The 26,948-nt window shown below is 34.7% G+C and overlaps 1 protein-coding gene across 1 annotated transcript in view; it reads right to left on the reverse strand.

Moving 5' to 3' along the window:
- Positions 1-26,948, reverse strand: part of LOC121285094 (melanoregulin-like) — a 166,832-nt gene that overhangs the window by 97,032 nt on the left and 42,852 nt on the right. The window contains 1 exon segment of the mRNA XM_041201226.1: positions 23,903-24,063. Coding sequence (XP_041057160.1) covers positions 23,903-24,063 — 161 coding nt within the window.

Below are 26,948 nucleotides of genomic sequence, written 5' to 3' on the forward strand. Positions count from 1 at the left end.
GGATTGAGGGGTAATCAGATTTTACTGATGCAGATTGAGGGATAATCAGATATTACTGGTGCAGATTGAGGGAAAATCAGTTTCTACTGATGTAAATTGAGGGATGATCAGTTTCTACTGATGTAAATTGGGGGATAATCAGTGTTTTTTAGTTTAGATTGAGGGATTGTCAGTTTCTACAGATGTAGATTGAGGGACAATCAGTTTTTACTGATGTAAATTGAGGGACAAACAGCTTTTACTGATGTACATTGAGGGATAATCAGATTTTACTGATGTAGATTGAGGGACATTCAGATTTTACTGATGTAGATTGAGGGATAATCAGTTTCAATTGATGTGGATTGAGGGGTAATCGTTATCAAATTGATGGATAATCAGTTTTTACTGATATAGATTGAGGTTTAATTAGTTTTTACTCATGTAGATTGAGGGGTAATTAGATTTTACTGATGTCAATTGAGGGATAATCAGTTTTTACTGAAGTAGATTGAGGGTTAATCAGTTTTTAGTGATGTAGATTGAGGGTTAATTAGATTTTACTGGCCTAAATTCAAGACTATCAGTTTTTCTGATGGAAATTGAGGGATAATCAGTTTTTACTGATGCAGATTGAGGGATAATCAGTTTTTCCTGATGTCAATTGAGGGATAATCAGTTTCTACTGATGTAAATTGAGGGATAATCAGTTTTTCCTGATGTAAATTGAGGGATAATCATTTTTACTGATGTAGCTTGAAGGATAATCAGTTTCTATTGATGTAAATTGAGGGATAATCAGTTTCTACTAATGTAAATTGAGGAATAATCAGTTTTTACTGATGCAGATTGAGGGATAATCGGTTTTTATTGATGTAAATTGAGGGATAATCAGTTTTTACTGATGCAGATTGATGGATAATCAGATTTTACTGATGCAGATTGAGGGACAATCAGTTTTTACTGATGTAATTGAGGGATAAACAGTTTTTACTGGTGCAGATTGAGCGATAATCAATTTTTAAGAATGTAGATTGAAGGTTAATCAGTTTTTTCTGATTTCAATTGAGGGATAATCAGTTTCTACTGATGTAAATGGAGGGATTATCAGTTTCTGTTGATGTCAATTGAGGGATAATCAATTTATCCTGATGCAGATTGAGGGATTATCAGTTTTCATTGATGTATATTGAGTGATAATCAATTTTTACTGATGTAGCTTGAGGGTTAATTAGATATTGCTGGTCTAAATTGAGGATTATCAGTTTTTCCTGATGTAAGTTGAGGGATAATCAGTTTCTACTGATGTAGATTGAGGGATAATCACTTTTTACTGATGCAGATTGAGCGGTAATCGGTTTTTACTGATGTAGATTGAGGGATAATCATCTTTCCTGATGTAAATTGGTGGATAAGCAGTTTTTACTGATGTAGATTGAGGGATAATCAGTTTTTATTGATTTAAGTTGAGGGATAGTCAGTTTCTCCTGATGCTGATTGAGGGATAATCACTTTTTATTGATGTAAATTGAGGGATAATCTGTTTCTCCTGATGCAGATTGAGGGATAATCAGTTTCTACTGATGTGGATTGAGGGGTAATCGTTATCAATGATGTAAATTGATGGATAATGAGTTTTTACTGACGTAAATTGAGGGATAATCAATTTTTACTGATGTAGATTGAGGGATAATCAGTTATTACTGATGTAGATTATGATAATCAGTTTTTACTGATGTAAATTGATGTTTAATCAGTGTTTACTGATGTAAATTGAGGGATAATCAGTTTCTTGTGATGTAAATTGAGGGATAATCAGTTTCTTGTGATGTAAATTGAGGGATAATCAGTTTTTACTGATGCAGATTGAGAAAAAATCCATTTTAAATGATGTAGATTGGGGGATAATCAGCTTTTACTAATTTAGATTGAGGGATAATCAGTTTTTCCTGATGTAAATTGAGGGATAATCAGTTTTTTCTGCTGGAGATTGAGGGATAATCAGTTTTTATTGATGTAAATTGAGGGATAATCAGTTTTTACTGATGCAGATTGAGTTATAATCTGATTTTCCGGTTCTGGCGTGAGGGATAATCGGTTTTTATTGATGTAAATTGAAGGATTATCAGTTTCTACTGATGTCGATTGAGGAACAATTAGATTTACTGATGCAGTTTTAGGGATAATCAGTTTTTATTGATGTAAATTGAGTGATAATCATTTTTTACTGATGTAGATTGAGGGTTAATTAGATTTTACTGGTCTAAATTTAAGATTATCAGTTTTTCCTGATGTGAATTGAGGGATAATCAGTTTCTACTGATGTAAATTGAGGGATAATCAGTTTTACTGATGCAGATTGACGGATAATCAGTTTTTATTGATGTGAATTGAGGGATAATCTGTATCTCCTGATGCAGATTGAGGGATGATCAGCTTCTACTGATGTGGATCGAGGGGTAATCGTTATCAATGATGCATATTGATGGATAATGAGTTTTTACTGACGTAAATTGAGGAATAATCAATTATTACTGATTTAGATTGAGGGATAATCAGTTTCTACTGATGTAGATTCAGGGATAATCAGTTTTTACTGATTTAGATTGAGGGATTATCAGTTTTTCCTGTTGTAAATTGAGGGATAATCAGTTTTTACTGATGTAAATGGAGGGATTATCAGTTTCTGTTGATGTCAATTGAGGGATAATCAATTTATCCTGATGCAGATTGAGGGATTATCAGTTTTCATTGATGTATATTGAGTGATAATCAATTTTTACTGATGTAGCTTGAAGGTTAATTAGATATTGCTGGTCTAAATTGAGGATTATCAGTTTTTCCTGATGTAAGTTGAGGGATAATCAGTTTCTACTGATGTAGCTTGAGGGATAATCACTTTTTACTGATGCAGATTGAGCGGTAATCGGTTTTTACTGATGTAGATTGAGGGATAATCGTCTTTCCTGATGTAAATTGGTGGATAAGCAGTTTTTACTGATGTAGATTGAGGGATAATCAGTTTTTATTGATTTAAGTTGAGGGATAGTCAGTTTCTCCTGATGCTGATTGAGGGATAATCACTTTTTATTGATGTAAATTGAGGGATAATCTGTTTCTCCTGATGCAGATTGAGGGATAATCAGTTTCTACTGATGTGGATTGAGGGGTAATCGTTATCAATGATGTAAATTGATGGATAATGAGTTTTTACTGACGTAAATTGAGAGATATTCAGTTTTTGCTGATGTAGATTGAGGGATAATCAGTTTCTACTGATGCAGATTGAGGGGTAATCAGTTTTTACTCATGTAAATTGAGGGATAGTCGGTTTTTACTGATTTAGATTGAGGGATAATCAGTTTCTACTGATGTAGATTCAGGGATACTCAGTTTCTACTGATTTAGATTGTGGGATAATCAATTTCTACTGATGTAAGTTCTGGGATAATCAGATTTTACTGATGTACATTGAGGGGTAATTAGATTTTACTGATGTCAATTGAGTGATAATCAGTTTTTACTGATGTAGATTGAGGGTTAATTAGACTTTACTGATGTAAATGGAGGGATAATCAGTTTTACTAATGCAGATTGACGGATAATCAGTTTTACAGATGTAGATTTAGGCATAATCAGTTTTTATTGATGCAGATTGAGGCGTAATCAGTTTTTCCTGATGTAGATTGAGGGATAATCATTTTTACTGATGTAGCTTGAGCGATAATCGGTTTCTATTGATGTAAATTGAGAGATAATCAGTTTCTACTAATGTAAATTGAGGGATAATCAGTTTTTACTGATGCAGATTGAGGGATAATCGGTTTTTATTGATGTAAATTGAGGGATAATCAGTTTCTACTGATGCAGATTGATGGATAATCAGTTTTTGCTGATGTAGATTGAGGGATTATCACTTTTTACTGATGTTGATTGAGGAACAATTGGATTTTACTGATGCAGATTGAGGGATAATCAGTTTTTACTGATGTATCTTGAGGGATAATCGGTTTTTATTGATGTAAATTGAGGGATAATCAGTTTCTACTGATGTAATTAAGGGATAATCAGTTTTTACTGATGCAGATTGAGCAATAGTCGGTTTTTATTGATGTAGATTGAGGGATAATCACTTTTTCCTGATGTAAATTGGTGGATAAGCAGTTTTTACTGATGTAGATTGAGGGATAATCAGTTTTTATTGATTTAAGTTGAGGGATAGTCAGTTTCTCCTGATGCCGATTGAGGGATAATCACTTTTTATTGATGTAAATTGAGGGATAATCTGTTTCTCCTGATGCAGATTGAGGGATAATCAGTTTCTACTGATGTGGATTGAGGGGTAATCGTTATCAATGATGTAAATTGATGGATAATGAGTTTTTACTGACGTAAATTGAGGGATAATCAATTTTTACTGATGTAGATTGAGGGATAATCAGTTATTACTGATGTAGATTAAGATAATCATGTTTTACTGATGTAAATTGATGTTTAATCAGTGTTTACTGATGTAAATTGAGGGATAATCAGTTTCTTGTGATGTAAATTGAGGGATAATCAGTTTTTACTGATGCAGATTGAGAAAAAAATCCGTTTTAAATGATGTAGATTGGGGGATAATCAGCTTTTAGTAATTTAGATTGAGGGATAATCAGTTTTTCCTGATGTAAATTGAGGGATAATCAGTTTTTTCTGCTGGAGATTGAGGGATAATCAGTTTTTATTGATGTAAATTGAGGGATAATCAGTTTTAACTGATGCAGATTGAGGGATAATCAGTTTTTAATGATGTAAATTGAGGGATAATCAATTTTTCCTGATGTAAATTGAGGGATAATCAGTTTGTACTGCTGGAGATTGAGGGATAATCAGTTTTTATTGATGTAAATTGAGGGATAATCAGTTTTTACTGATGCAGATTGAGTTATAATCTGATTTTCTGGTTCTGGCGTGAGGGATAATCGGTTTTTATTGATGTAAATTGAAGGATTATCAGTTTCTACTGATGTCGATTGAGGAACAATTAGATTTACTGATGCAGTTTTAGGGATAATCAGTTTTTATTGATGTAAATTGAGTGATAATCATTTTTTACTGATGTAGATTGAGGGTTAATTAGATTTTACTGGTCTAAATTTAAGATTATCAGTTTTTCCTGATGTGAATTGAGGGATAATCAGTTTCTACTGATGTAAATTGAGGGATAATCAGTTTTACTGATGCAGATTGACGGATAATCAGTTTTTATTGATGTGAATTGAGGGATAATCTGTATCTCCTGATGCAGATTGAGGGATGATCAGCTTCTACTGATGTGGATCGAGGGGTAATCGTTATCAATGATGCAAATTGATGGATAATGAGTTTTTACTGATGTAAATTGAGGAATAATCAATTATTACTGATTTAGATTGAGGGATAATCAGTTTCTACTGATGTAGATTCAGGGATAATCAGTTTTTACTGATTTAGATTGAGGGATTATCAGTTTTTCCTGTTGTAAATTGAGGGATAATCAGTTTTTACTGGTGTAGATTGAGGGATAATCAGTTTTTCCTGATGCAAATTGGTGGGTAAGCAGTTTTTACTGATGTAGATTGAGGGATAATCAGTTTTTATTGATGTAAATTGAGGGACAATCAGTTTTTACTGATGTCAATTGAGGTATAATCAGTTTTTACTGATGTAGATTGAGGGATAATCAGATTTTACTGATGTAGATTGAGGGACAATCAGATTTTACTGATGTAGATTGAGTGATAATCAATTTTTACTGATGTAGATTTAGGGGTAATTAGATTTTACTTTTCTAAATTGAGGGATAATCAGTTTTTACAGCTGTAGATTGAGGGAAAATCAGATTTTACTGATGTAGATTGAGGGATAATCAGTTTTACTAATGCAGATTGATGGATAATCAGTTTTACAGATGTAGATTTAGGGATAATCAGTTTTTACTGATGTAGATTGAGGGATAATTAGATTTTACTGATGTAGATTGAGGGACATTCAGATTTTACTGATGTAGATTGAGGGATAATCAGTTTCAATTGATGTGGATTGAGGGGTAATCAGATTTTACTGATGCAGATTGAGGGATAATCAGATATTACTGATGCAGATTGAGGGAAAATCGGATTTACTGATGCAGTTTTAGGGATAATCAGTTTTTATTGATGTAAATTGAGTGATAATCATTTTTTACTGATGTAGATTGAGGGTTAATTAGATTTTACTGGTCTAAATTTAAGATTATCAGTTTTTCCTGATGTGAATTGAGGGATAATCAGTTTCTACTGATGTAAATTGAGTGATAATCAGTTTTACTGATGCAGATTGACGGATAATCAGTTTTTATTGATGTGAATTGAGGGATAATCTGTATCTCCTGATGCAGATTGAGGGATGATCAGCTTCTACTGATGTGGATCGAGGGGTAATTGTTATCAATGATGCAAATTGATGGATAATGAGTTTTTACTGATGTAAATTGAGGAATAATCAATTATTACTGATTTAGATTGAGGGATAATCAGTTTCTACTGATGTAGATTCAGGGATAATCAGTTTTTACTGATTTAGATTGAGGGATTATCAGTTTTTCCTGTTGTAAATTGGTGGGTAAGCAGTTTTTACTGATGTAGATTGAGGGATAATCAGTTTTTATTGATGTAAATTGAGGGACAATCAGTTTTTACTGATGTCAATTGAGGTATAATCAGTTTTTACTGATGTAGATTGAGGGATAATCAGATTTTACTGATGTAGATTGAGGGACAATCAGATTTTACTGATGTAGATTGAGTGATAATCAATTTTTACTGATGTAGATTTAGGGGTAATTAGATTTTACTTTTCTAAATTGAGGGATAATCAGTTTTTACAGCTGTAGATTGAGGGAAAATCAGATTTTACTGATGTAGATTGAGGGATAATCAGTTTTACTAATGCAGATTGATAGATAATCAGTTTTACTGATGTAGATTGAGGGATAATTAGATTTTACTGATGTAGATTGAGGGACATTCAGATTTTACTGATGTAGATTGAGGGATAATCAATTTCAATTGATGTGGATTGAGGGGTAATCAGATTTTACTGATGCAGATTGAGGGATAATCAGATATTACTGATGCAGATTGAGGGAAAATCAGTTTCTACTGATGTAAATTGAGGGATGATCAGTTTCTACTGATGTAAATTGGGGGATAATCAGTTTTTTTTTTAGTTTAGATTGAGGGATTGTCAGTTTCTACAGATGTAGATTGAGGGACAATCAGTTTTTACTGATGTAAATTGAGGGACAAACAGCTTTTACTGATGTAGATTGAGGGATAATCAGTTTTTACTGATGTAGATTGAGGGATAATCAGATTTTACTGATGTAGATTGAGGGACATTCAGATTTTACTGATGTAGATTGAGGGATAATCAGTTTCAACTGATGTGGATTGAGGGGTAATCAGATTTTACTGATGCAGATTGAGGGATAATCAGATATTACTGGTGCAGATTGAGGGAAAATCAGTTTCTACTGATGTAAATTGAGGGATGATCAGTTTCTACTGATGTAAATTGGGGGATAATCAGTGTTTTTTAGTTTAGATTGAGGGATTGTCAGTTTCTACAGATGTAGATTGAGGGACAATCAGTTTTTACTGATGTAAATTGAGGGACAAACAGCTTTTACTGATGTACATTGAGGGATAATCAGATTTTACTGATGTAGATTGAGGGACATTCAGATTTTACTGATGTAATGAGGGACATTCAGATTACTGTAGATGAGGATAATCAGTTTCAATTGATGTGGATTGAGGGGTAATCAGATTTTACTGATGCAGATTGAGGGATAATCAGATATTACTGGTGCAGATTGAGGGAAAATCAGTTTCTACTGATGTAAATTGAGGGATGATCAGTTTCTACTGATGTAAATTGGGGGATAATCAGTGTTTTTTAGTTTAGATTGAGGGATTGTCAGTTTCTACAGATGTAGATTGAGGGACAATCAGTTTTTACTGATGTAAATTGAGGGACAAACAGCTTTTACTGATGTACATTGAGGGATAATCAGATTTTACTGATGTAGATTGAGGGACATTCAGATTTTACTGATGTAGATTGAGGGATAATCAGTTTCAATTGATGTGGATTGAGGGGTAATCGTTATCAAATTGATGGATAATCAGTTTTTACTGATATAGATTGAGGTTTAATTAGTTTTTACTCATGTAGATTGAGGGGTAATTAGATTTTACTGATGTCAATTGAGGGATAATCAGTTTTTACTGAAGTAGATTGAGGGTTAATCAGTTTTTAGTGATGTAGATTGAGGGTTAATTAGATTTTACTGGCCTAAATTCAAGACTATCAGTTTTTCTGATGGAAATTGAGGGATAATCAGTTTTTACTGATGCAGATTGAGGGATAATCAGTTTTTCCTGATGTCAATTGAGGGATAATCAGTTTCTACTGATGTAAATTGAGGGATAATCAGTTTTTCCTGATGTAAATTGAGGGATAATCATTTTTACTGATGTAGCTTGAAGGATAATCAGTTTCTATTGATGTAAATTGAGGGATAATCAGTTTCTACTAATGTAAATTGAGGAATAATCAGTTTTTACTGATGCAGATTGAGGGATAATCGGTTTTTATTGATGTAAATTGAGGGATAATCAGTTTTTACTGATGCAGATTGATGGATAATCAGATTTTACTGATGCAGATTGAGGGACAATCAGTTTTTACTGATGTAATTGAGGGATAAACAGTTTTTACTGGTGCAGATTGAGCGATAATCAATTTTTATTGATGTAGATTGAAGGTTAATCAGTTTTTTCTGATTTCAATTGAGGGATAATCAGTTTCTACTGATGTAAATGGAGGGATTATCAGTTTCTGTTGATGTCAATTGAGGGATAATCAATTTATCCTGATGCAGATTGAGGGATTATCAGTTTTCATTGATGTATATTGAGTGATAATCAATTTTTACTGATGTAGCTTGAGGGTTAATTAGATATTGCTGGTCTAAATTGAGGATTATCAGTTTTTCCTGATGTAAGTTGAGGGATAATCAGTTTCTACTGATGTAGATTGAGGGATAATCACTTTTTACTGATGCAGATTGAGCGGTAATCGGTTTTTACTGATGTAGATTGAGGGATAATCGTCTTTCCTGATGTAAATTGGTGGATAAGCAGTTTTTACTGATGTAGATTGAGGGATAATCAGTTTTTATTGATTTAAGTTGAGGGATAGTCAGTTTCTCCTGATGCTGATTGAGGGATAATCACTTTTTATTGATGTAAATTGAGGGATAATCTGTTTCTCCTGATGCAGATTGAGGGATAATCAGTTTCTACTGATGTGGATTGAGGGGTAATCGTTATCAATGATGTAAATTGATGGATAATGAGTTTTTACTGACGTAAATTGAGGGATAATCAATTTTTACTGATGTAGATTGAGGGATAATCAGTTATTACTGATGTAGATTATGCTAATCAGTTTTTACTGATGTAAATTGATGTTTAATCAGTGTTTACTGATGTAAATTGAGGGATAATCAGTTTCTTGTGATGTAAATTGAGGGATAATCAGTTTCTTGTGATGTAAATTGAGGGATAATCAGTTTTTACTGATGCAGATTGAGAAAAAATCCATTTTAAATGATGTAGATTGGGGGATAATCAGCTTTTACTAATTTAGATTGAGGGATAATCAGTTTTTCCTGATGTAAATTGAGGGATAATCAGTTTTTTCTGCTGGAGATTGAGGGATAATCAGTTTTTATTGATGTAAATTGAGGGATAATCAGTTTTTCCTGATGTAAATTGAGGGATAATCAGTTTTTACTGCTGGAGATTGAGGGATTATCAGTTTTTATTGATGTAAATTGAGGGATAATCAGTTTTTACTGATGCAGATTGAGTTATAATCTGATTTTCCGGTTCTGGCGTGAGGGATAATCAGTTTTTATTGATGTAAATTGAAGGATTATCAGTTTCTACTGATGTCGATTGAGGAACAATTAGATTTACTGATGCAGTTTTAGGGATAATCAGTTTTTATTGATGTAAATTGAGTGATAATCATTTTTTACTGATGTAGATTGAGGGTTAATTAGATTTTACTGGTCTAAATTTAAGATTATCAGTTTTTCCTGATGTGAATTGAGGGATAATCAGTTTCTACTGATGTAAATTGAGGGATAATCAGTTTTACTGATGCAGATTGACGGATAATCAGTTTTTATTGATGTGAATTGAGGGATAATCTGTATCTCCTGATGCAGATTGAGTGATGATCAGCTTCTACTGATGTGGATCGAGGGGTAATCGTTATCAATGATGCAAATTGATGGATAATGAGTTTTTACTGATGTAAATTGAGGAATAATCAATTATTACTGATTTAGATTGAGGGATAATCAGTTTCTACTGATGTAGATTCAGGGATAATCAGTTTTTACTGATTTAGATTGAGGGATTATCAGTTTTTCCTGTTGTAAATTGAGGGATAATCAGTTTTTACTGATGTAAATGGAGGGATTATCAGTTTCTGTTGATGTCAATTGAGGGATAATCAATTTATCCTGATGCAGATTGAGGGATTATCAGTTTTCATTGATGTATATTGAGTGATAATCAATTTTTACTGATGTAGCTTGAGGGTTAATTAGATATTGCTGGTCTAAATTGAGGATTATCAGTTTTTCCTGATGTAAGTTGAGGGATAATCAGTTTCTACTGATGTAGCTTGAGGGATAATCACTTTTTACTGATGCAGATTGAGCGGTAATCGGTTTTTACTGATGTAGATTGAGGGATAATCGTCTTTCCTGATGTAAATTGGTGGATAAGCAGTTTTTACTGATGTAGATTGAGGGATAATCAGTTTTTATTGATTTAAGTTGAGGGATAGTCAGTTTCTCCTGATGCTGATTGAGGGATAATCACTTTTTATTGATGTAAATTGAGGGATAATCTGTTTCTCCTGATGCAGATTGAGGGATAATCAGTTTCTACTGATGTGGATTGAGGGGTAATCGTTATCAATGATGTAAATTGATGGATAATGAGTTTTTACTGACGTAAATTGAGAGATATTCAGTTTTTGCTGATGTAGATTGAGGGATAATCAGTTTTTACTGATGCAGATTGAGGGGTAATCAGTTTTTACTCATGTAAATTGAGGGATAGTCGGTTTTTACTGATTTAGATTGAGGGATAATCAGTTTCTACTGATGTAGATTCAGGGATACTCAGTTTCTACTGATTTAGATTGTGGGGTAATTAGATTTTACTGATGTCAATTGAGTGATAATCAGTTTTTACTGATGTAGATTGAGGGTTAATTAGACTTTACTGATGTAAATGGAGGGATAATCAGTTTTACTAATGCAGATTGACGGATAATCAGTTTTACAGATGTAGATTTAGGCATAATCAGTTTTTATTGATGCAGATTGAGGCGTAATCAGTTTTTCCTGATGTAGATTGAGGGATAATCATTTTTACTGATGTAGCTTGAGCGATAATCGGTTTCTATTGATGTAAATTGAGAGATAATCAGTTTCTACTAATGTAAATTGAGGGATAATCAGTTTTTACTGATGCAGATTGAGGGATAATCGGTTTTTATTGATGTAAATTGAGGGATAATCAGTTTCTACTGATGCAGATTGATGGATAATCAGTTTTTGCTGATGTAGATTGAGGGATTATCACTTTTTACTGATGTTGATTGAGGAACAATTGGATTTTACTGATGCAGATTGAGGGATAATCAGTTTTTACTGATGTATCTTGAGGGATAATCAGTTTTTATTGATGTAAATTGAGGGATAATCAGTTTCTACTGATGTAATTAAGGGATGATCAGTTTTTACTGATGCAGATTGAGCAATAGTCGGTTTTTATTGATGTAGATTGAGGGATAATCACTTTTTCCTGATGTAAATTGAGGGATAATCAGTTTTTACTCATGTAGATTGAGGGATAATCAGTTTTTATTGATGTAAGTTGAGGGACAATCAGTTTTTCCTGATGCAGATTGAGGGATAATCAGTTTTTATTGATGTAAATTGAGGGATTATCAATTTTTACTGATGTAGATTGAGTGATAATCCATTTTTACTGATGTAGATTTAGGGGTAATTAGATTTTACTTTTCTAAATTGAGAGATAATCAGTTTTTACAGCTATAGTTTGTAGCTTAATCAGATTTTACAGATGTAAATTGATGTTTAATCAGTTTTTACTGATGTAGATTGCGGGATAATCAGTATTTACAGATGCAGATTGAGTGAAAATCAGTTTTTACTGATGTAGATTGAGGGCTAATCAGATTTTACTGATGTAGATTGAGGGATAATCAGATTTTACTGATGTAGATTGAGGGATAATCAGTTTTTACTGAAGTAGATTGAGGGATAATCAGATTTTACTGATGTAGATTGAGGGACACTCAGATTTTACTGATGTAGATTGAGGGATAATCAGTTTCAATTGATGTGGATTGAAGGGTAATCGTTATCAAATTGATGGATAATCAGTTTTTACTGATGTAGGTTGAGGGTTAATTAGTTTTTACTCATGTAGATTGAGGGGTAATTAGATTTTACTGATGTCAATTGAGGGATAATCAGTTTTTACTGAAGTAGATTGAGGGATAATCAGTTTTTACTGATGCAGATTGAGGGGTAATCAGTTTTTACTCATGTAAATTGAGGGATAGTCGGTTTTTACTGATTTAGATTGAGGGATAATCAGTTTCTACTGATGTAGATTCAGGGATACTCAGTTTCTACTGATTTAGATTGTGGGATAATCAGTTTCTACTGATGTAAGTTCTGGGATAATCAAATTTTACTGATGTACATTGAGGGGTAATTATATTTTACTGATGTCAATTGAGTGATAATCAGTTTTTACTGAAGTAGATTGAGGGTTAATCAGTTTTTACTGATGTAGATTGAGGGTTAATTAGACTTTACTGATGTAAATTGAGGGATAATCAGTTTTACTAATGCAGATTGACGGATAATCAGTTTTACAGATGTAGATTTAGGCATAATCAGTTTTTATTGATGCAGATTGAGGCGTAATCAGTTTTTCCTGATGTAGATTGAGGGATAATCATTTTTACTGATGTAGCTTGAGCGATAATCGGTTTCTATTGATGTAAATTGAGAGATAATCAGTTTCTACTAATGTAAATTGAGGGATAATCAGTTTTTACTGATGCAGATTGAGGGATAATCGGTTTTTATTGATGTAAATTGAGGGATAATCAGTTTCTACTGATGTAAATTGAGGGATAATCAGGTTTTACTGATGCAGATTGATGGATAATCAGTTTTTGCTGATGTAGATTGAGGGATTATCACTTTTTACTGATGTCGATTGAGGAACAATTGGATTTTACTGATGCAGATTGAGGGATAATCAGTTTTTACTGATGTATCTTGAGGGATAATCGGTTTTTATTGATGTAAATTGAGGGATAATCAGTTTCTACTGATGTAATTAAGGGATAATCAGTTTTTACTGATGCAGATTGAGCAATAGTCGGTTTTTATTGATGTAGATTGAGGGATAATCACTTTTTCCTGATGTAAATTGAGGGATAATCAGTTTTTACTCATGTAGCTTGAGGGATAATCAGTTTTTATTGATGTAAGTTGAGGGACAATCAGTTTTTCCTGATGCAGATTGAGGGTAATCAGTTTTTATTGATGTAAGTTGAGGGATTATCAATTTTTACTGATGTAGATTGAGTGATAATCCATTTTTACTGATGTAGATTTAGGGGTAATTAGATTTTACTTTTCTAAATTGAGAGATAATCAGTTTTTACAGCTGTAGTTTGTAGCTTAATCAGATTTTACAGATGTAAATTGATGTTTAATCAGTTTTTACTGATGTAGATTGCGGGATAATCAGTATTTACAGATGCAGATTGAGGGAAAATCAGTTTTTACTGATGTAGATTGAGGGCTAATCAGATTTTACTGATGTAGATTGAGGGATAATCAGATTTTACTGATGTAGATTGAGGGATAATCAGATTTTACTGATGTCAATTGAGGGATAATCAGTTTTTACTGAAGTAGATTGAGGGATAATCAGATTTTACTGATGTAGATTGAGGGATAATCAGTTTCAATTGATGTGGATTGAGGGGTAATCGTTATCAAATTGATGGATAATCAGTTTTTACTGATGTAGATTGAGGGTTAATTAGTTTTTACTCATGTAGATTGAGGGGTAATTAGATTTTACTAATGTCAATTGAGGGATAATCAGTTTTACTGAAGTAGATTGGGGGTTAATCAGTTTTTCCTGATGTAGATTGAGGGTTAATTAGACTTTACTGATGTAAATTGAGGGATAATCAGTTTTACTAATGCAGATTGACGGATAATCAGTTTCTTTTGATGTAAATTGAGGGATAATCAATTTCTACTTATGTAAATTGAGGGATAATCAGTTTTACTAATGCAGATTGACGGATAATCAGTTTTTATTGATGTAAATCGAGGGACAATCAGTTTCTACTGATGTAAATTGAGGGATAATCATTTTTTCCTGATGTAGATTGATGGGTAATCAGTTTTTGCTGATGTAGATTGAGGGATTATCACTTTTTACTGATGTCGATTGAGGAACAATTGGATTTTACTGATGCAGATTGAGGGATAATCAGATTTTACTGATGTAGTTTGAGGGATAATCGGTTTTTATTGATGTAAATTGAGGGATAATCAGTTTCCACTGATGTAATTAAGGGATAATTAGTTTTTACTGATGCAGATTGAGCAATAATCGGTTTTTATTGATGTAGATTGAGGGATAATCAGTTTCTACTGATGTAATTGAGGAATAAACAGTTTTTACTGATGCAGATTGAGCGATAAGCAATTTTTATTGATGCAGATTGAGGGTTAATAAGTTTTTTCTGATGTCAATTGAGGGATAATCAGTTTCTACTGATGTAAATGGAGGGATTATTAGTTTCTATTGATGTCAATTGAGGGATAATCAATGTATCCTGATGCAGATTGAGGGATTATCAGTTTTAATTGATGTATATTGATTGATAATTAGATTTTGCTGGTCTAAATTGAAGGTTATCAGTTTTTCCTGATGTAAATTGAGGGATAATCAGTTTCTACTGATGTAAATTGAGGGATAATCAGTTTTACTGCTGCAGATTGACGGATAATCTGTTTTTCTGATGTAGATTGAGGGATAATCAGTTATTACTGAAGCAGATTGAGGGGTAATCAATTTTTCCTGATGTAAATTGATGGATAATCAGTTTTTACTGCTGGAGAATGATGGATAATCAGTTTTTACTGGTGTAGATTGAGGGATAATCAGTTTTTGCTGATGTCAATTGGTGGATAAGCAGTTTTTACTGATGTAGATTGAGGGATAATCAGTTTCTCCTGATGTAAATTGAGGGATAATCAGTTTTTACTGGTGTAGATTGAGGGATAACCAGTTTTTCCTGATGCAAATTGGTGGATAAGCAGTTTTTACTGATGTAGGTTGAGGGATAATCAACTTTTATTGATGTAATTTGAGGGACAATCAGTTTTTCCTGATGCAGATTGAGGGATAATCAGTTTTTATTGATGTAAATTGAGGGATAATCAATTTTTCCTGATGTAAATTGATGGATAATCAGTTTTTACTGCTGGAGAATGATGGATAATCAGTTTTTACTGGTGTAGATTGAGGGACAATCAGTTTTTGCTGATGTCAATTGGTGGATAAGCAGTTTTTACTGATGTAGATTGAGGGATAATCAGTTTCTCCTGATGTAACTTGAGGGATAATCAGTTTTTACTGGTGTAGATTGAGGGATAATCAGTTTTTCCTGATGCAAATTGGTGGATAAGCAGTTTTTACTGATGTAGGTTGAGGGATAATCAGCTTTTATTGATGTAATTTGAGGGACAATCAGTTTTTCCTGATGCAGATTGAGGGATAATCAGATTTTATTGATGTAAATTGAGGGATAATCAATTTTTACTGATGTAGATTGAGCGATAATCAGTTTTTACTGATGTAGATTGAGGGGTAATTAGATTTTACTTTTCTAAATTGAGGGATAATCAGTTTTTTTCAGGTAGAGTTTGTAGCTTAATCAGATTTTACAGATGTAAATTGATGTTTAATCAGTTTTTACTGATGTAGATTGCGGGATAATCAGTATTTACAGATGCAGATTGAGGGAAAATCAGATTTTACTGATGTAGATTGAGGGCTAATCAGATTTTACTGATGCAGATTAAGGGATAATCAGATTTTACTGATGCAGATTGAGGGAAAATCATTTTCTACTGATGTAAATTGAGGGATGATCAGTTTCTACTGATGTAAATTGGGGGATAATCAGTTTTTTCTAGTTTAGATTGAGGGATTGTCAGTTTCTACAGATGTAGATTGAGGGTTAATCAGTTTTTACTGATGTAGATGGAGGTTTAATTAGATTTTACTGGCCTAAATTCAAGACTATCAGTTTTTCCTGATGTAAATTGAGGGATAATCAGTTTTACAGATGTAGATTTAGGGATAATCAGTTTTTACTGATGCAGATTGAGGGGTAATCAGTTTTTATGATGCAGATTGAGGGATAATCAGTTTTTCCTGATGTAAATTGAGGGATAATCATTTTTACTGATGTAGGTTGAGGGAGAATCGGTTTCTATTGATGTAAATTGAGGGATAATGAGTTTCTACTAATGTAAATTGAGGGATAATCAGTTTTTACTGATGCAGATTTAGGGATAATCGGTTTTTATTGATGTAAATTGAGGGATAATCAGTTTCTACTGATGTAAATTGAGGGATAATCAGTTTTTACTGATGCAGATTGATGGATAATCAGTTTTTGCTGATTTAGATTGAGGGATTATCACTTTTTAACTGATGTCGATTGAGGAATAATTGGATTTTAATGATGCAGATTGAGGGATAATCAGTTTTTACTGATGCAGATTGAGTTATAATCAGTTTTTACTGATGCAGCTTGAGGGATAATCGGTTTTTCCTGATGTAAATTGAGGGATAATCAGTTTCTACTGATGTAAATTGAGGGATAATCAGTTTTAGTTATGCAGATTGACGGATAATCAGTTTTACTGATGTAGATTGAGGGATAGTCGGTTTTTACTGATTTAGATTGAGGGATAATCAGTTCCTACTGATGTAGATTCAGGGATAATCAGTTTTTACTGATTTAGATTGAGGGATAATCAGTTTCTACTGATGTAAATTGAGGGATACTCAGTTTCTACTGATTTAGATTGTGGGATAATCAGTTTCTACTGATGTAAGTTCAGGGATAATCAGATCTTACTGATATAGATTGAGTTATATTCAGTTTTTCCTGATTTAGATTGAGGGATAATCATTTTTTACTGATGAATATAGAGCGATAATCAGTTTTTACTGCTGTTTTTTTGAGGGATAATCTGTTTTTACTGATGTAAATTGAGGTATAATCAGTTTTTACTGATGTAGTTTTAGGGATAATCAGTTTTTACTGATGTAGATTTTGGGATAATCAGTTTTTACTGATGTAGTTTGAGGGATAATCAGTTTTTACTGATGTAAATTGAGGGATAATCAGTTTTTTCTAGTTTAGATTGAGGGATTGTCAGTTTCTACAGATGTAGATTGAGGGACAATCAGTTTTTACTGATGTAAATTGAGGGATAAACAGCTTTTACTGATGTACATTGAGGGATAATCAGATTTTACTGATGTAGATTGAGGGACATTCAGATTTTACTGATATGGATTGAGGGGTAATCGTTATCAAATTGATGGATATTCAGTTTTTACTGATGTAGATTGAGGATTAATTAGTTTTTACACATTTAGATTGAGGGGTAATTAGATTTTACTGATGTCAATTGAGGGATAATCAGTTTTTACTGAAGTAGATTGAGGGTTAATCAGTTTTTACTGATGTAGATTGAGGGTTAATTAGATTTTACTGTCCTAAATTCAAGACTATCAGTTTTTCCTGATGTAAATTGAGGGATAATCAGTTTTACTAATGCAGATTGACGGATTATCAGTTTTACAGATGTAGATTTAGGGATAATCAGTTTTTACTGATGCAGATTGAGGGGTAATCAGTTTTTACTGATGCAGATTGAGGGATAATCAGTTTTTCCTGATGTAAATTGAGGGATAATCATTTTTACTGATGTAGCTTGAGGGATAATCGGTTTCTATTGATGTAAATTGAGGGATAATGAGTTTCTACTAATGTAAGTTGAGGGATAATCAGTTTTTACTGATGCAGATTGAGGGATAATCGGATTTTATTGATGTAAATTAAGGGATAATCAGTTTCTACTGATGTAAATTGAGGGATAATCAGTTTTTACTGATGCAGATTGATGGATAATCAGTTTTTGCTGATGTAGATTGAGGGATTATCACTTTTTACTGATGTCGATTGAGGAACAATTGGATTTTACTGATGCAGATTGAGGGATAATCAGTTTTTACTGATGTAGTTTGAGGGATAATCGGTTTTTATTGATGTAAATTGAGGGATAATCAGTTCCTACTGAAGTAAATTGAGGGATAATCAGTTTTTACTGATGCAGATTGAGCAATAATCGGTTTTTATTGATGTAGATTGAGGGATAATCAGTTTCTACTGATGTAATTGAGGGATAAACAGTTTTTACTGATGCAGATTGAGCGATAATCGATTTTTATTGATGTAGATTGAGGGATAATCAGTTTTTTCTGATGTAAATTGATGGATAATCAGTTTTACTAATGCAGATTGACGAATAATCAGTTTTACAGATGTAAATTGAGGGTTGATTAGACTTTACTGATGTAAATTGAGGGATAATCAGTTTTACTAATGCAGATTGGCGGATAATCAGTTTTACAGATGTAGATTTAGGCATAATCAGTTTTTATTGATGCAGATTGAGGCGTAATCAGTTTTTCCTGATGTAGATTGAGGGATAATCATTTTTACTGATGTAGCTTGAGCGATAATCGGTTTCTATTGATGTAAATTGAGGGATAATCAGTTTCTACTAATGTAAATTGAGGGATAATCAGTTTTTACTGATGCAGATTGAGGGATAATCGGTTTTTATTGATGTAAATTGAGGGATAATCAGTTTCTACTGATGTAAATTGAGGGATAACCAGTTTTTACTGATGCAGATTGATGGATAATCAGTTTTTACTGATGCAGATTGAGCAATAATCGGTTTTTATTGAAGTAGATTGACGGATAATCAGTTTTTCATGATGTCAATTGAGGGATAATCAGTTTTTACTGGTGTAGATTGAGGGATAATCACTTTTTCCTGATGCAAATTGGTGGATAAGCAGCTTTTACTGATGTAGATTGAGGGATAATCAGTTTTTATTGATGTAAGTTGAGGGACAATCAGTTTTTCCTGATGCAGATTGAGGGATAATCAGTTTTTATTGATGTAAGTTGAGGGATTATCAATTTTTACTGATGTAGATTTAGGGGTAATTAGATTTTACTTTTCTAATTTGAGAGATAATCAGTTTTTACAGCTGTAGTTTGTAGCTTAATCAGATTTTACAGATGTAAATTGTTGTTTAATCAGTTTTTACTGATGTAGATTGCAGGATAATCAGTATTTACAGATGCAGATTGAGGGAAAATCAGTTTTTACTGATGTAGATTGAGGGCTAATCAGATTTTACTGATGTAGATTGAGGGATAATCAGATTTTACTGATGTCAATTGAGGGATAATCAGTTTTTACTGAAGTAGATTGAGGGATAATCAGATTTTACTGATGTAGATTGAGGGACACTCAGATTTTACTGATGTAGATTGAGGGATAATCAGTTTCAATTGATGTGGATTGAGGGGTAATCGTTATCAAATTGATGGATAATCAGTTTTTACTGATGTAGATTGAGGGTTAATTAGTTTTTACTCATGTAGATTGAGGGGTAATTAGATTTTACTGATGTCAGTTGAGGGATAATCTATTTTTACTGAAGTAGATTGAGAGTTAATCAGTTTTTACTGATGTAGATTGAGGGTTAATTAGACTTTACTGATGTAAATTGAGGGATAATCAGTTTTACTAATGCAGATTGACGAATAATCAGTTTTACAGATGTAGATTGAGGGTTGATTAGACTTTACTGATGTAAATTGTGGGATAATCAGTTTTACTAATGCAGATTGACGGATAATCAGTTTTACAGATGTAGATTTAGGCATAATCAGTTTTTATTGATGCAGATTGAGGCGTAATCAGTTTTTCCTGATGTAGATTGAGGGATAATCATTTTTACTGATGTAGCTTGAGCGATAATCGGTTTCTATTGATGTAAATTGAGGGATAATCAGTTTTTACTGATGCAGATTGGTGGATAATCAGTTTTTGCTGATGTAGATTGAGGGATTATCTCTTCTTACTGATGTCGATTGAGGAACAATTGGATTTTACTGATGTAGCTTGAGCGATAATCGGTTTCTATTGATGTAAATTGAGGGATAATCAGTTTCTACTGATGTAATTAAGGGATAATCAGTTTTTACTGATGCAGATTGAGCAATAATCGGTTTTTATTGATGTAGATTGACGGATAATCAGTTTTTCCTGATGTAAATTGAGGGATAATCAGTTTTTACTGGTGTAGATTGAGGGATAATCAGTTTTTCCTGATGCAAGTTGGTGGATAAGCAGTTTTTACTGATGTAGATTGAGGGATAATCAGTTTTTATTGATGTAAGTTGAGGGACAATCAGTTTTTCCTGATGCAGATTGAGGGATAATCAGTTTTTATTGATGTAAATTGAGGGATTATCAATTTTTACTGATGTAGATTGAGTGATAATCCATTTTTACTGATGTAGATTTAGGGGTAATTAGATTTTACTTTTCTAAATTGAGAGATAATCAGTTTTTACAGCTGTAGTTTGTAGCTTAATCAGATTTTACAGATGTAAATTGATGTTTAATCAGTTTTTACTGATGTAGATTGAGGGCTAATCAGATTTTACTGATGTAGATTGAGGGATAATCAGATTTTACTGATGTCAATTGAGGGATAATTAGTTTTTACTGAAGTAGATTGAGGGATAATCAGATTTTACTGATGTAGATTGAGGGACACTCAGATTTTACTGATGTAGATTGAGGGATAATCAGTTTCAATTGATGTGGATTGAGGGGTAATCGTTATCAAATTGATGGATAATCAGTTTTTACTGATGTTGATTTAGGGTTAATTAGTTTTTATTCATGTAGATTGAGGGGTAATTAGATTTTACTGATGTCAATTGAGGGATAATCAATTTTTACTGAAGTAGATTGAGGGTTAATCAATTTTTCCTGATGTAGATTGAGGGTTATTTAGACTTTACTGATGTACATTGAGGGATAATCAGTTTTACTAATGCAGATCGACGGATTAACAGTTTCTATTGATGTAAATTGAGGGATAATCAGTTTCTACTGATGTAAATTGAGTGTTAATCAGTTTCTACTGATGTAGATTCAGGGATAATCAGTTTTTACTGATTTAGATTGAGGGATAATCAGTTTCTACTGATGTAAATTGAGGGATACTCAGTTTCTACTGGTTTAGATTGTGGGATAATCAGTTTCTACTGATGTAAGTTCAGGAATAATCAGATTTTACTGATATAGATTGAGTTATAATCAGTTTTTCCTGATTTAGATTGAGGGATAATCATTTTTTACTGATGAATATTGAGCAATAATCAGTTTTTACTGCTGTTTTTTGAGGGATAATCTGTTTTTACTGATGTAAATTGAGGTATAATCAGTTTTTACTGATGTAGTTTTAGGGATAATCAGTTTTTACTGATGTAGATTTTGGGATAATCAGTTTTTACTGATGTAGATTGAGGGATGATCTGTTGTTACTGATGTAGATTGAGGTGTAATCAGTTATTACCGATGTAGCTTGAGGAATCATGGACGCCCAGTCAAAGAAAGCAGACTTGGGCGTTTGGTGACCAAAAATGTGGCAGAGAGTTAGATTCGAAGAAGGGGTCCTTAGGGGATAATTCTACTGCTCTTCCTTGACATGTTGTTGTGAGTTGTTCACATGCATTTGAGAGGCTTCCTTGACTGCCGCATGCTCTTACGTGTAAACATATTGGTCAGTAAACTCGAAGGTTCACTCAGGGTTTCATGCCTCATTCAAAATTCAGCTCCTCTGACAGTGCAGCACCCCATGAGTACTGCACTGAATGGTCAGCCTATACTTTGTTCTCAACCCCTTGAGTGGGACTTAAACCCACAAACTTCAGGCTCAGCAGCAACTGTGTTAACTAACTGAGCCAAAGGTGGAAGGTGGGCTGAGTTGAATAGCTCTATCAAAAAGCCAGAGGCACAATGAATTGAATGGCCACCTTCTGTACAAAACAATTCTATGGCGTACATAAACTAACCAGCTTCAGATATTGGAATCAGCACAAACTAGACAGGTCGATATTACTGCATTGAAAAGCCAGAAGTGTCCCACATGATTCTCCATAGCAATTGGATTTGGTGTGTTATTAAGGAACTTGTCCCCTCCATTCGCTACCTCAACATCTTGTTTATCCCCAACCTGAGTTTCTGATGCCATTGCCCCCTCCATCACAAAGAGTAACCACTTTTACCTCTGTAGCTCCCCTCTTCCCCTCTCACACCTTCAACTCTCTCCTCTTCTTTGAACATCTTACTACAAATCTAACTCTTTGCCACATTTTTGGTCACCACACCTCCAAGTTCTCTTTCTTCAACTGGTGGTCTTCCACCTCTCGGAAGTACTTTGGACATTTGAATGTCAGCTGTTTGCTGTTCTGTTATACCAAATAACCAGAGAAGGAATCTTCACTACTAAATGCTTTCACATATAACCATATTTGTCAATAAACCAGAAGGTTTACCCAACTCATTCCTGGGATGAGGGGCTTATCCTATGAGGAAAGGTTGGACAGGATGGTCCCATAGCCATTGGAGTTTAGAAGAATGAGAGGTGATCTTATTGAAACATATAAGATCCTGAGGGGATTTAATAGGGTAGATACCAGGAGGATGTTTCAGCTTATGGGAGAGACTAGAACCAGGAGATACAGTTTAAGAACAAGAGGTCTCCCATTTATGATAGAGAAGAAGAGAAATTCTTTCTCTCAGAGGTTCATTAGTCTGCGGGATTCTCTTTCCCAGAGACCGGTGGAGGCTGGGTCATTGAATATATTCAAGGCTGAGTTAGACAGATTATTGATAGACAAGGGAGTCAATGGTTATGGGGGCAGACAGGAAAGTGGGATTGAGGCCACAATCAGATCAGCCATGATCTTACTGAATGGTGGAGCAGGCTGGATGGACCAAATGGTCTCCTCCTGCTCTTAAGTCCTATGCTCCTATATTTCTATAAACTAAGGGTTAATTGACAACTCTTTGCAAGCAAGAAACATTACCCTGAATCATCATCACATTGTTGTCAGATCAACGATTTCCAAATCAATCTTTCATTTCCCCTTCAGCGAGTGACTTCCAATTATTTAGAGAAAGAGGAATAGAAAGAACAAACTTGCGTTTATATAGCACCCTTAGAGTCACAAGACATCCTAATGCACTTTGCAGCCGATGAAGTACTCAAAGTGCAGTCACTGTCGTAATGTTGGAAACCTGGTGGACAATTTGTACACAGCAAGATCCCACAAACAGCAATGTGATAATGACCAGACCCTGGAGTAGGACTTGAACTCACAAGCTTCTGAGGTGGAGGAAAGGGGTTGACCCATCAAGACATGGCTGATGGCATAGAAACTATAGGTTTGAGTAGCTCTCGGTCTACCTTTTTCAAACAAGTTAACCATAACAAGCACTTACCAGTACAAAGAGATATCTCTCTGGCACTTGACATTCATTGGGGAAAATGCTGGTCTCTTCTGTCAGTCTTTGTAACATCCCTTGGGCTGTGTACAGGTTCTGAGAGTGGATTGTACTCGATTCGGTCACAGAAAGCAAAATATCCACTTCATTCTGAAAACCTGAAGAAACAATTGACTCAAACAGAGAGACAGGAGGACTCCATTTAGGCCCCTGAGTCTGTTAATTCTGCCATTCACTTTGATCATGACTGATCTTTAACATAACTCCATCTACTTGCCTTGGTTCCGAATCCCTTAATAGCCTTACCGAACAAAAATCTATCAGTATAAAAGCAAACTACTGCAGATGCTGAAAATCTGAAATAAAAACAAAAATAGCTGGAAAAACTCAGCAGGTCTGACAACATCTGTAGAGAGAAAGACAGAGTTAACATTTCAAGCCCATATGACTCTTCTTCAGAACTAAAGAGAAGTTAAAATGTGGTGAAATATAAACTGTTTAAGGGGGGGTAGGACGGGTGAAGCTGGATAGAAGGCCAGAGATAGGTGGAGGCAAAGGAGAGATTGTGAAAGATGTCATAAACAAAAGGTCAAAGGGGTGTTGATGGTGGTGACACTGGCTAAAGGAGATGCTGATGGTGACATTAAGGGTAGAAATCAAGATGAGCAAGTGACAGACGGCCCTAGTGGGGGTGGGGTGAGGGAAGGGGATGGTGTGCGAGAAAAGATCGAAATAGGCTAAAAGGTGGGAATGAAACAATGAATGGAAATAAGTTTAAAAAATAATAATAGAAATAGGTGGGGAAAATATATATATATATATATAATATATAAAAATTAAAAAATAAATATTTGGAAAAAGGGGATCATAAAGGGGTGAGGATGGAGGAGAGAGTTCATGGTCTGAACTTGTTGAATTCAATGTTAAGTCTGGAAGGCTGTAAAGTGCCTGGTTGGAAGATGAGGTGCTGTTCCTCCAGTTTGCGTTGAGCTTCACTGGAACATTGCAGCAGGCCAGGGACGGACATGTGGGCATGAGAGGGTTGAAATGGTAAGCGACAGGGAGGTCTGGGTGACCACCACTCTCCTCTGTCTGGCTGAACTTGTTCTCTCACTGAACAATTTCTCCTTAAACTCGTCTCACTTCCTCCAAATAAAAGGTGTGGCTATGGGTACTCGTATGGGCTCCAGTTATGCCCGTCTCTTTATGGGGTATGTGGAACATTCCTTGTTCCTGTCCTACTTAGGCCCCCTCCCACAATTCTTCCTCCGGTACATCGATGACTGTTTTGTCCCCTCCCCTCACCCCACCCCCACTAGGGCCATCTGTCACTTGCTCATCCTGATTTCTACCCTTAATGTCACCATCAGCATCTCCTTTAATCAGTATCACCACCATCAACACCCCTTTGACCTTTTGTTTATGACATCTTTCACAATCTTTCCTTTGCCTCCACCTATCTCTGACCTTCTATCCAGCTTCACCCGTCCTACCCCCCTTAAACAGTTTATATTTCACCACATTTTAACTTTTCTTTAGTTCTGAAGAAGAGTCATGCAGACTCAAAATGTTAACTCTGTCTTTCTCTCCACAGATGCTGTCAGACCTGCTGAGATTTTCCAGCAATTTTTGTTTTTATTTCAGATTTCCAGCATCTGCAGTAATTTTGTCTGGACCTGGAAAAATTTCTTAATTTTGTTTCCAATTTCCACCCCTCCATCAATTTCACATGGTCCATCACTGACACTTCCCTTCCCTTCCTTGACCTCTCTGCCTCAATTTCTGCTGGTCACTGTCCACCAATATTTATTACAACCTCACCGACTCCCACAGCTATCTCGACTACATCTCCTCACATCCTGCTTCCTGTAAGGACTCCATCCCATTCTCTCAGTTCCTTCGCCTCCGTCGCATCTGTTCTGATGATGCCACTTTCCAAAACAGTTCCTCTGACATGTCTTCCTTCTTCCTTAACCAAGGTTTCCCCCACACAGTGGTTGACAGGTCTTTCAACCGCGTCCGCCCATCTCCCACTCCTCTGCCCTCACACCTTCCTCTTCCTCCCAGAATCATGATAGGGTCCCCCTTGTCCTCACTTTCACCTCACCAGCCTCCGCATTCAAAGAATCATCCTCCGACATTTTCGCCAACTCCAGCATGATGCTAGCACAAAACACATCTTCCTTTCACCCCCCTGTTGACATTCCGTTGGGATCGTTCCCTCCGGGACACCCTAGTCCACTCCTCCATCACCCCCAACACCTCAACCCCCTCCCAAGGCACCTTCCCAGCAATCGCAGAAGGTGCAAATCCTGCCCCTTTACTTTCCCCCTCCTCACCGTCCAAGGGCCCAAACACTCCTTTCAAGTGAAACAGTGCTTCACTTGCACTTCCCTCAATTTAGTCTACTGCATTTGCTGCTCCCAATGCGGTCTCCTCTACATTGGAGAGACCAAACGCAGACTGGGTGAACGCTTTGCAGAACACCTTCGGTCTGTCCGCAAGCATGACCCAGACCTTCCTGTCGCTTGCCATTTGAAGACTCCGCCCTGCTCTCATGGCCACATGTCCAAACTTGGCCAGCTGCAATGTTCCAGTGAAGCTCAACGCAAACTGGAGGAACAGCACCTCATCTTCCGACTAGGCACTTTACAGCCTTCTGGACTGAATATTGGGTTCAGCAACTTCAGATCATGAACCCTCTCCTCAATCCTCACTCCCTTTTGATCCCCTTTTATCAAATATTTATTTTTAAATTTTTATATAAATATATATTTTTCCCACCTATTTTTATTATTATTTTTATTTTTAAAATTTATTTCCATTCATTGTTTTATCCCTACATGTTAGCATATTTCGATCTTTTCTCCCACACCATCCCCTCCTCCCCCCACTCCACCCCCACTAGGGCCGTCTGTCACTTGCTCATCCTGCTTTCTACTCTTAATGTCACCATTAGCACCTCCTTTAGCCAGTATCACCACCATCAACACCACTTCAACCTTTTGTTTATGACCATCTTTTGCAATCTCTCCTTTGCCTC

The sequence above is a fragment of the Carcharodon carcharias genome, chromosome 12 (genome assembly GCF_017639515.1).
Source record: "Carcharodon carcharias isolate sCarCar2 chromosome 12, sCarCar2.pri, whole genome shotgun sequence".
Classification (NCBI taxonomy): domain Eukaryota; kingdom Metazoa; phylum Chordata; class Chondrichthyes; order Lamniformes; family Lamnidae; genus Carcharodon; species Carcharodon carcharias.